Raw genomic sequence first — 10,557 nt, 5'->3', positions numbered from 1 at the left:
CGTGTGCACAGACAGCAGGAGCCCTTGTGCACGTCTCCTTGGGAAAGAGAAGCACCGAGAGAAGCAGTCAGCTTTCAGCACCGCAGACTCTTAACTGAAGCTGTGCTTTAATGACTTCTGTTTGCATCCTCCGCTGAAACCTAACTCGCCCCTGTTAGTCCCACCAGCTGCTTCCAATCTTCTCAACAGAAGGATCTCTCCGTGCTATAAACTTCAGCTTTGCAAACGCAAGCATCATCTATTAAGCCAGAAGCTTTAGATAGGATCCACGGATGCGAGGCTGGGAGTCCCACCAGCACAGGGCATATCTTCCCTGTGTCAGCAGACACCTGATGTATTTTTAGTGCTGTCAGAAACAAACCACTCCTTGATGCTCCAGGGGGAGGGGGGAATCATCTGAAAGTGGCAGTGAAGCTAATATTTTTAAAGACCCTTTCGAGCACTCACCAGCCTCCTGGGGGAGCTTGTCGACATCTCCCACGTTAAATGAAAGTCTCTCTAACAGCCACAGGGGTTTCAAAGCTGGAACATATCAAAGCTGCTGGGATGGCAAGCTCCATAGCAGGCACAATACATCAACACTTGCAGACACTAAATCCTTCCCAGCCCCAAGGGAGCTAACAGCCCCCCGGAGTGAGCTCTTTTTGCTGATGTATCTCTGCAATGAACTGCTAAGCTCCTCTCTAAACTTGACAGCTGTCCTGCACACACTCAACACCCCTCCTTCTCCGTGCTTGAATCTTTCTTGTTAAATGCCTTGTTACATCATTTTTCCTTTCAGATGAAGAAAGAAATCTCTCCTCCAACCCTACACAAAGTTCTCACTGACCTGCTGCTGACATGCACAAGGGTAGCACCACGTTGCTCTGGCCTCCTGGGAAGCAGCAATGCTCAGGGACACTTCATCCATGGCATGCAGAGGTGCACTGCCCAGACGTCTCCCTGTGGCAGTCAGTAGGGATTTGATGATATGAGCATCACAGCTCCATCACTTGGGAGCCAAGTGGCTTATACACTGCTCTCCACTGGCATGGCTCTATGGTTCCAGACTTTCCATATATAAATGTGTGTATATATACATATATTTATCTCCAGATGTAATCTTGGGCTCAACAAACTCCTGCAGTTGGCAGGAGCTCCCATACCCATCCCCCTAAGCAGATTACTCACTCCCAGACAATCTGATGGCTTCCTATGCTCAGATCAGCTTAAATCTGTGACAAGGCTTTTCACTGCTCTGAGGGCCTGCAGAAAACTTTCCCCTTCACTGTGCAGAGCTTGGCCCTCATGTAGAACTCACAGTGCCAACAGCTTTTTGTCACACCTGCTCCAGCCAGTAGTCTTCCAGAGCTGCTCTGCAGCCTTACCACAAGAATCACAGAATCATAGAATCAACCAGGTTGGAAGAGACCTTCAAGATCATCCAGTCCAACCCAGCACCCAGCCCTATCCAGTCAACTAGATCATGGCACCAAGTGCCTCATCCAGGCTTTTCTTGAGCACCTCCAGGGACAGTGACTCCAGCACCTCCCTGGGCAGCCCATTCCAATGCCAATCACTCTCTCTGAAAAGAACTTCCTCCTAACATCCAGCCTAGACCTCCTCTGGCACAACTTGAGGCTGTGTCCTTGTTCTGTTGCTGGTTGCCTGGGACAAGAGACCAACCCCACCTGGCTACAACCTCCCTTCAGGTAGTTGTAGAGAGCAGTGAGGTCACCTCTGAGCCTCCTCTTCTCCAGGCTAAACAATCCCAGTTCCCTCAGCCTCTCTTCACCACCAAGACAGCTGTGGTCTTACATTGTCAAAGCCCTTACAAGTGTTGCCATAAGGGTAGTTGGGAACAGTCAGAAACAGACCTAACTTCCAGCTGAGGACAAAGCAGTAGGTTTTTTTCCTGCAGTTTCTTGCATTTCAAAGCTACAAGACCTTTCCAAGGAACACCAAAATGCCAGTGCTGCACCCTTACTAGAAGCAGCTGGTTCTCCCTTAGCTGTTCATGGTCATATTTTTTTGCTTACTGTTTGTCTGATGAAAGAGCTCCACTGAGGCATTGCTTCACTCCAATGCCAGCAGGATCATTCCTTACTCTTGTAACAGCACTCTGACCTGCCACCCAACGAGCCCACAATGCCTGACAGCTCTGTGGAGATCAACACCTGAGCCAAGCTGAGGAGTCACAGAATCACAGAAACATAGAGGTTGGCAGAGCCCCTCAGCATCACCAAGTCCAACCTAGAACCCTACTCTACAACATTCACCTTAAACCATAGCCCTAAGCACCACAGCCAAACCACCCTTAAACACATCCAGGCTGGGTGACTCCACCACCTCCCTGGGCAGCTCATTCCAGTCCCTGACCGCTCTCTCCATGAAAAACTTTTTCCTAATGTCCAATCTAAACCTCCCCGGCCTCAGCTCGAGGTTGTTCCCCCTTGTTCTGTCTCCAATTGCCTGTGAGAAGAGCCCAGCACAGCCTCTGCAGGTTGGCTCAGCACCTGGAAGGTGAGTGGCCATTTGCAAAAGCCTGGACAGTGGAAGCAGCAGAATGACTTTCGCAGCAGAGCTTCCACACTCAGACTGCTGAGGCACATGAGCTCTGCCACAGCTGCCAGTCAAACAGAGGGTGCTGTTGCTGCCCTGCCGGTGAGGGGTAACTCTCCTTCACTGGATGTTTCCAGCACAGATACTTTTCACGCTGTTCCATGTCCTTTGTCACTCCCTGCATCAGCAGAGAGGGGAACAGGACAGTTTTCTTCTACCTCTGCTGCTGACGCTGCTGCAGCACAAAGTGATCTGAAATGATTCACTCTCCAAGATTTCTTCTTAAAATGTCTAGAGATAGAAGATGAGCGACAACAGTTGCCCCAGGATGTGGTGCTCAGTGACTCTGACTGATCACCCTGCGCCTTCGCGCTCATCCGCTGCTTCTGTCGCTCCCCGCTGGCTCCAGCACAGCCGCCAGAGCTCACCCCTCATGAGTATCAGGACACCTGCTTGTGCTCTAAGAGGCAGTGTCCCTGTGCCTCAGTGCCAGCAGGCCCTGGCACACTCTGCTGAAGCCAGAACAGGCCTGTCAGCAAAGAGGCTGCTGCTGGGCTCGTCTCACAGGTAATCAGAGGCAGAAGAAGGGCAAACAGCCTCAAGCTGAGGCTGGGGAAGTTTAGAATCATAGAATCAACCAGGTTGGAAGAGTCCTCCAAGGTCATCCAGTCCAACCTAGCACCCAGCGCTATCCAGTCAACTAGACCATGGCACTAAGTGCCTCATCCAGGCTTTGCTTGAACACCTCCAGGGACATTAGGAAAAAGTTTTTTCATGGAGACAGTGGTCAGGGATTGGAATGAGCTGCCCAGGGAGGTGGTTGAGTTGTCAACCCTGGATGTGTTCAAGGGTCATTTGTATGCTGAGGGCTATGGTTTAAAGTGAATGTTGTAGAGTAGGGTTCTAGGTTGGACTTGGTGGTGCTGAGGAGCTTTGCCAACCTGGATGTTTCTGTGACTGTGAAATTGAGCCACGGAGAAGGGCTGTCAGCTGAGCCCCACACCACACAGCTGCCAAATGTCCCTAGGGCAGAACCTTGTCCCAGCACAAGCGCAGCTCTGGAACAGGAGTTCTGCAGATGTCCTCAGGGCAGAAAGGAGCTCTTTTCTCCAACCAGACCATTCGCACTCTGAAATGCTCCTTCCAGCTGGCTCTGTTCTCTGGAGACATCCACATTGCTTGGTAGACTCACTTCCCAGCCACTTCATATGGCTGGAGAAACATATCGAGGCCTTGCAGCCAAGAGAGCCAGCCCCAAGGGAGGTATTTCTGGTACCCGAGCTTATGAAACCTGCCGATTTCAGCCGCAGACAGACCACGTTGTAAAGCTGCTTCACCTGCTGGGGGCAGAGCCTGTCAGACCCACAAATCAATGAGACGGATTTGCTGCTGACAAGCTCCGCCTGCCGTGTTCAGCCCCAGCAGTTCTTACCAGGGGCTGGTAATCAGCAGCGCTTTTAATTGCAGCTGCATTCTTAACTCCTCTCGCCCAAATGGAGAAATGTGCACGTGCTGATTCCTGGAGAAGGATCTGCTTTCTGGGGGAGGTCTGACCAGATGGGAACTGTCAGGGGCATCTCCCCGCCACAGCCCCACGTCCAGCAGCACAGCAGGCACAGGGCAGAGGAGTGACAGCTGGGCCACTGAAACCTGGACTTGTCAGGCGAAACAGGTGAGTGCTGCAGGACACCTATGCCCTTCCTGCTGTCTGGGGTCCCTCACATGGTAACACATAGAATCATAGAATCAACCAGGTTGGAAGAGACCTCCAAGATCATCCACTCCAACCTATCCCCCAGCCCTATCCAGTCAACTAGACACATACAACGCGCTCACAGCCACAATGTAGGTCAACCACCTCCCTACCTCCCTTGTTGCAGGTTCCATCTACCAGACCAGTTCCATACACAGGAGCAGCACCCCAGTGAGCACCCACAACTCATTTAAGACCCAATCCAAAATTTCATTAGCTTTAGATAGTAACAACCAAAGCCACATATTAAAAGCAATCCAAGTGGTTTCACTCCTGCCCAATGCAATTTGCTAACACCTACAGGAAGGCATCGGTTGCCCTCCATGAGCTTCCCAGCTCATTTCTGAGTCTTTTCATTTGGGATTGTGTATTATCAAACACAGAATCGTGGAATTGCATGGTTGGAAAAGAGCTTAATGTCATTAAGTCTAACCACAACCTAACATTTCCATGTACACAACATGGATCAAGTGAGAAGTGTTTTATCCTTCCATCACCCTGCTGAAACTGGAGAAGAATCATGATCATCCTTGTCTTCTTAGCAGCACTGAGGCTGCACCTCAATTATTGAGTTCAGTTTTGGGAACATATTGCAAGAAGGGCATTGATGAGCTGCAGCAGGTCATAGAACCATAGAGGCTGGAAGGGACCTCAAAAGCTCATTCAGTCCAACCCTCCTGCCACAGCAGGATCAACTACACCAGATCACACAGGAACATGTCCAGGTGGGTCTCAAATATCTCCAGAGAGACTCCACAACCCCCCTGGGTAGCCTGTTCCAGTGTTCTGTCACCCACACAGGGAAAAAAATTCTCCTCGTTTTTAAGGGGAACTTCCTGTGCCTCAGCTTCCACCCAGTGCCCCTTGGCCTGTCATTGGGCATCACCCAGCAGAGTCTGGTACTCTTGGCACTCACTCCTTACACATTTATAACCATTGGTGAGGTCACCTCTCAGTCTCCTCTTCTCCAAACAGCACAGACCCAGCTCCCTCAGGCTCTCCTTGTAACAGAGGTGTTCCACTCCCTTCATCATCTTTGTGGCTCTGTGCTGGGCTCTCTCAAGCATTTCTATGTCCCTCTTGAACTGGGGGACCCAGAACTGAACACAGTACTCCAGATGTGGCCTCACCAGGGCAGAGCAGAGGGGCAGAAGAACTTCTCTCAATCTACTAAGCACAACCCTTCTAATCCACCCCAGAATGGCATTTCCCCTCCTCACCACCAGAACACATTACTGGCTCGTGGTCAACCTCCCACCAACTAGGACCTCCAGATCATTTTCCTCTTTCCTTACCTAGAGCAGATCACACTGGAATGCATCCAGATAGTTCTTGAGTATCTCCAGAGAGGGAGACTCCACAGTCCACGGTCTGTTCCAGTGTTCTGTCACCCTTATAGGGAAAAAAATCTTCCTCTGGTTCACATGGAACCTCCTATGCCTCAGCTTCCACCACTGCCCCTTGTCCTGTCACTGGGCATCACCAAGAAGAAGCTGGCTCCAGCCTCCTGGCACTCACCCTGCAGATATTTATACATGTGCCCAGAGAAGCTGGTGAAGGGTGTGGAGAATAGGCCTGAGGAGGAGCAGCTGTGGGAGCCGCTGTTGTGTGGCTTGGAGGCTGAGGGGAGGCCTCATTGCTTGCTACAACTCCCTGAAATGAGGTTGCAGTGAGGTAGGGGTCAGTCTCTTCTCCCAGGTAGCAAGTGATAGGATGAAAGGAAATGGCCTCAAGTTGCTGCAGGGAAAGTTTCTGTTGGATGTTAGGAAAGAGCTCTTCCACCAAAAGAGTTGTGAGACACTGAAACAGGCTGCCCAGGGCAGGGGTGCAGTCGCCATGGCTAAAAGGGTTTGAACAGCGGCGTAGACGTGGTGCTGAGGGGCCGGTGCAGAAGTGCACTTGACAGTGCAGGGCTAAAGGCTGTACCAGGTGATCCTAAAGATCTTTTCCAACTAGGAGGACTCTGAGCCAAAGCAGAGCCGTCCCTGCCAGAGCACGCTCTGAGGGGCAGCACTCCTTCCCGGCGGCTCACACCGACCGCTCCGTAACACCGCTCCCGCGCTCTGCTACCCCTCCCCAGTCAGACCCCGCCGCTGCCGGGGCTCCCGACGGGTGTGGGTGCTCCCGATGGATGCAGAGGCTCCCGATAGGCGCGGGGGGTTCCGACAGGTGCGAGAACTCTCGATGGGTGCAGAGGCTGCAGTAGGCGCAGGCTGTCCACACAGGTGCGAAGGCCTTCAGGGGGTGTCCCGGGGCTCCCGATGGGTGCAGAGGCTCCCGATGGATGCAGAGCCTTCCGAGAGGTGCGGGGGGTTCCAACAGGTGCGAGAACTCTCGACGGGTGCAGAGGCTGCAGTAGGCGCAGGCTGTCCAGACAGGTGCGAAGGCCCTCAGAGGGTGTCCCGGGGCTCCCGATGGATGCAGAGGCTCCCGATAGGCGCGGGGGGTTCCGACAGGTGCGAGAACTCTCGACGGGTGCAGAGGCTGCAGTAGGCGCAGGCTGCACAGACAGGTGCGAAGGCCCTCAGGGGGTGTCCCGGGGCTCCCGGCGGGTGTGGGGGCTCCGCCCGGCCCCGCCTGCACGTGCGGCCACACCTGCCCCGCCGGGGCTCGCGCCCCACCCCAAGCCACCGCCCCGCCCCTCCCCTCGGCCCGCCAGCCAATGAGCGTTAGCGGGCTCAGGCCAGCGGCCAATGGGGGCGCGGGCGCTGCCCCCTGCCGGCCGCTCGCTGCCCCCGCCCCGTATTTGAGGCGCGCCGCGCGGCCGCGCGCCGGCAGAGGCGGTGGGAGCGGGCGGTGCTGGCGGCGCTGCCCCGCACGGCGCTCGGGGGAGCGGGCGGTCCCGGGCAGCTGTACGGCTCCATGGAGGCTTTCCCCGGCGGTAAGCTGGAGCAGCACCGGCACCTTCCGCCCGTGGAGTGCCTGCCGGGCGCTCGGTACGGCGGCCGCAGTCACAGCGCCTGTGGGAACGTTTTCAACTCCTGGAACGATTACCTGGGGCTGGCCACGCTCATCACCAAGGCCGTGCGCCCCGGCAAGGGCTTCAGCGCCGAGCAGCCCTCGGTGGTGGTGGCGGCTGCCGTGCCGCCGGCCGAGGAGGAGGAGGAAGAGGAGGAGGAAGAAGAAGCGGCGGGGCCGTACTTCGAGGGCGCGCTGGACTTGCACGACCTGGCCCTCTGCGGGCATCACCATCATCATCACCACAGCGAGAGCCTGTTGGAGGAGCGCTTCGCCGACTTCAGCCCTTTTCCCGGGCGCGGCGGCCCGGCCGCCGTGGTGTTGGATTGCTCGGGGGAGCACCCGGGCCGGGAGGGCTCGCCCCACGCCTGGGGCGGGGTGGTGGTGGCGGGGAGGCTGCCGACCCACCCGCGGGCCGCCTCCCGCTTGCTTAAACCCGAGCTGCAGGTCTGCGTCTTCTGCCGGAACAACAAGGAGGCCGTGGCTCTCTACACCACCCACATCCTCAAGGGACCCGACGGCCGCGTTCTTTGCCCGGTGCTGCGACGCTACACCTGCCCCCTCTGCGGTGCCAGCGGCGACAATGCCCACACCATCAAATACTGTCCCCTCTCCAAAATGCAGGCGGCCAAACAGCTCAAACACGCCCGGACCGCCCTGGGAAAGAAGAGTCGTTAGGCGCCGGGACCCTCCCGGGGGCGGCCCGGCCACCTCCCGGCTGGTTTCCCTTTGGGTTGTTTGGTTTTGTCTTTAAAGCGGCTGGCGGTTTATGTTCTCCTCACACATTAATATATTAAAGGCGGAGACTGGCGAGCGGGAGCGCCGTGCCGGTGCCGTGCCGGTGCCGTGCCGGTGCCGTGCCGCCGGTGGCGTTTGGGGCGCGCTGGCCCGCGCGGAGCCCGGCGCCGGGCCGCGGGAGTTGCGCAGCATTAGATGCACTGTATTTGTTTATTGTAAGGAGGAAAAAAAATATATATATATGTGATTTTTACGGAAACTGATTGCAGGCGAGATCTAATTGGGGGGGGGGGGGGGGCGATTAAAGCAAATACCGGGCGGAGAGCGGGGCTGGGGAGGGGGCTGGCGGTTGGTTGCAGCGGGGCAGCGCTGCCCTCTGCTGCCAGCTGGGCCCGGCTTTGCCTCCCCCCCACCCTGAAGTGGAGGGGAAAGCAGCGGTGGCCGTCGCGGTGGGTCCGGGCCGGTGGTGCACCGCAGGGGGCTGGAGGGTGAGCGGCCGTCTTGCCTGGCTAACAGCAGGGTGTTTAATTAGGGTGCGACATGCTACCCTGCAGGTCTGAAGGCAAACATCCCAGCAGGTTCCTTGGTCGGGAAACAAATCGTCAGCAAAGCTGCTCTCCGTGCCTCTCCCGCTGATTAACAAACGTCACCTCCCCGTAATCGCAGCATCCTACCTAGCACGATGAGAGAGCCCCCACGGGCACCCTTGAACTGTTTCACTAGTGAGCGTGGTCAGTTGCTGGTCTTCCCAGGTGTCCGTGCCCCCCACACGGCTTTAGGGAAGGGCTCAGAGGAGAAAGAATCAAAGTGCATGTTTGTAAGCGTCAGACTTCGGGCTGAGGTGCAAGCTGAGCCCTTTCTGCTGAAGGAAGGGTGAGCGGTATGGCAGAGAATGATCTTTGATGCAGCTTGTGCTTGTGGTGGGACAGTAAGGGGGTGATGAGACTTTGGAAAGGAGACACCTGGACAAAGCAGAGAGGCATGACTGGAGTGGAAGTGGGGGGTGAGATTTTCCAGAGCTGAGACACTGTGGCTTTAATTTACTGCAAGGTGGGAGGGATCTACCTATACAGTTAACAAATATCCTTAATGTTTCATGAGCTATGAAAATTTAAGACCAGTGCTGAATAAGTGGTGGCAGTTGTTTGGTGCTGAGCATCAGGCAGAGTGGTGTTGCTTCTGATCCTTGAGAGACCTGAAATTGTTTTCATTGCTACTTGGGGGCAGGACAAGGAGCAGCAGCAGGTTTGTGGTTTGCCTAGGAGTCCCCTGGAGCTGAAGGCAGGTGCCCAAGTTCTCAGTGCGGAGGCAGTTATACTATAGGTAGACTTAACCACACCTGGCACAAGGAGGGGTGCTCATTTGGGGGGGGTGGTTCTGCTAAAAGCAGGGAGAGGAAGAGAGCCTTGTGCAGGAGCTGCTGGGGCACTACCCGGAGGAGATGAGAAAGGAGATGGGTCCTGACAGAAGCGAGCCAGCAAAGTGAGGGGTGATGGATGTCTGTGTGCATTCCTTTTGATCAGCTGTTCATTAGGGTGTGAGGTGGGGCAGGAGAGGGGGAGAGTGGGATGGTTGAGAAAGGAGTCAAAACAAGTGCAGGGTGGGCTGGGGAGGAGGGCCTAGGGTTCATTATTCATCACTGCTGTTGACTCACAGCTGCAACAATTAGGAGGGAGAAACTGATTTTGTGTGGAAGTGTTCTCTTAAATCTTCATCAAATAGCTCCAAAGATGATGTCAGGTCTAATTACCAAATGCAGCAGGGCTTACATTAAATAACAGTTTGCAGCAGCTGCAGCTAACCCTGTGGCAGCTACCCTCTCCTCCTGCAGTAGCGTTTTGTGTTTCACTGTGGGATGTGCACCAAAGGCTCTTTGAAGCTGTTACAGGGTAGATGCATTTGGTTTTGTGATGCCTGCTCCACAGAGGTTGAATTTCTATCCACCACCCATTAGGATCAAGCTCAAATGTGATGCCAGAAGAGCTTTCTTCTGTACTTCTGTTACTTCCACATGGGACGTTTGATCAGCACCTGCATTTTAATGCAGTTCACTGTTACTGGGCATAAGAGCTAGAAAGGTGTAAGGAATCTGAGGGGTAATTCTGGAAGTGCTGGATCTGAGGTGCTCCTGGTGATGTTCACAACGTGCCCAGCCTTCTCCTCTGTTCTGTACATGAAGCTACTGTGTAGCCACAGCCCTATTGCACCCCCTGGAAATCCATCAAGGCACCATAAGACCCAGGATGTCACTGGCCTTTTGCAGTGCCTGTTTGTTCTCTCTGCCTGGTTAAGAGCAAGCTGCTTTATCCATGGCCTCTGCTGAAGCCTGTCACTCCCAGTTCCTCTCATCCTAAACGGGTACTTGCAGCTCTGGCATGGAAAGGCCAAGAACTGCCTTTTGTAGCTGCCACACAGCATTAAGCATCTGAGAACAGGTAAGGTGGTAGAATAACAGCTTCAAAAGTTAGGGGGAGGAAAAACAACCCACACTATTCCAGAGAGATTACAAGGTTCAGAACCAGCAAAAGGCAACAAGCTTTTTGTTACTTAACAGTGTCTTACAAAGA

The 10,557-nt window shown here is 54.7% G+C and overlaps 1 protein-coding gene across 1 annotated transcript; it reads left to right on the top strand.

Moving 5' to 3' along the window:
- Positions 1–7,075: 7,075 nt before the first annotated feature.
- NANOS1 (nanos C2HC-type zinc finger 1) lies at positions 7,076–8,249 on the top strand. The gene has a single exon (XM_064144277.1). The coding sequence runs from the start codon at positions 7,157–7,159 to the stop codon at positions 7,928–7,930; it is 774 nt and encodes a 257-aa protein (XP_064000347.1). The 5' UTR covers positions 7,076–7,156; the 3' UTR covers positions 7,931–8,249.
- The last annotated feature ends 2,308 nt before the right edge of the window (positions 8,250–10,557 follow it).

The sequence above is a fragment of the Pogoniulus pusillus genome, chromosome 6 (genome assembly GCF_015220805.1).
Source record: "Pogoniulus pusillus isolate bPogPus1 chromosome 6, bPogPus1.pri, whole genome shotgun sequence".
Lineage (NCBI taxonomy): Eukaryota > Metazoa > Chordata > Aves > Piciformes > Lybiidae > Pogoniulus > Pogoniulus pusillus.
Note: the sequence above shows the minus strand (reverse complement) of the source record. Positions and strands in the feature narration are given on the sequence as shown.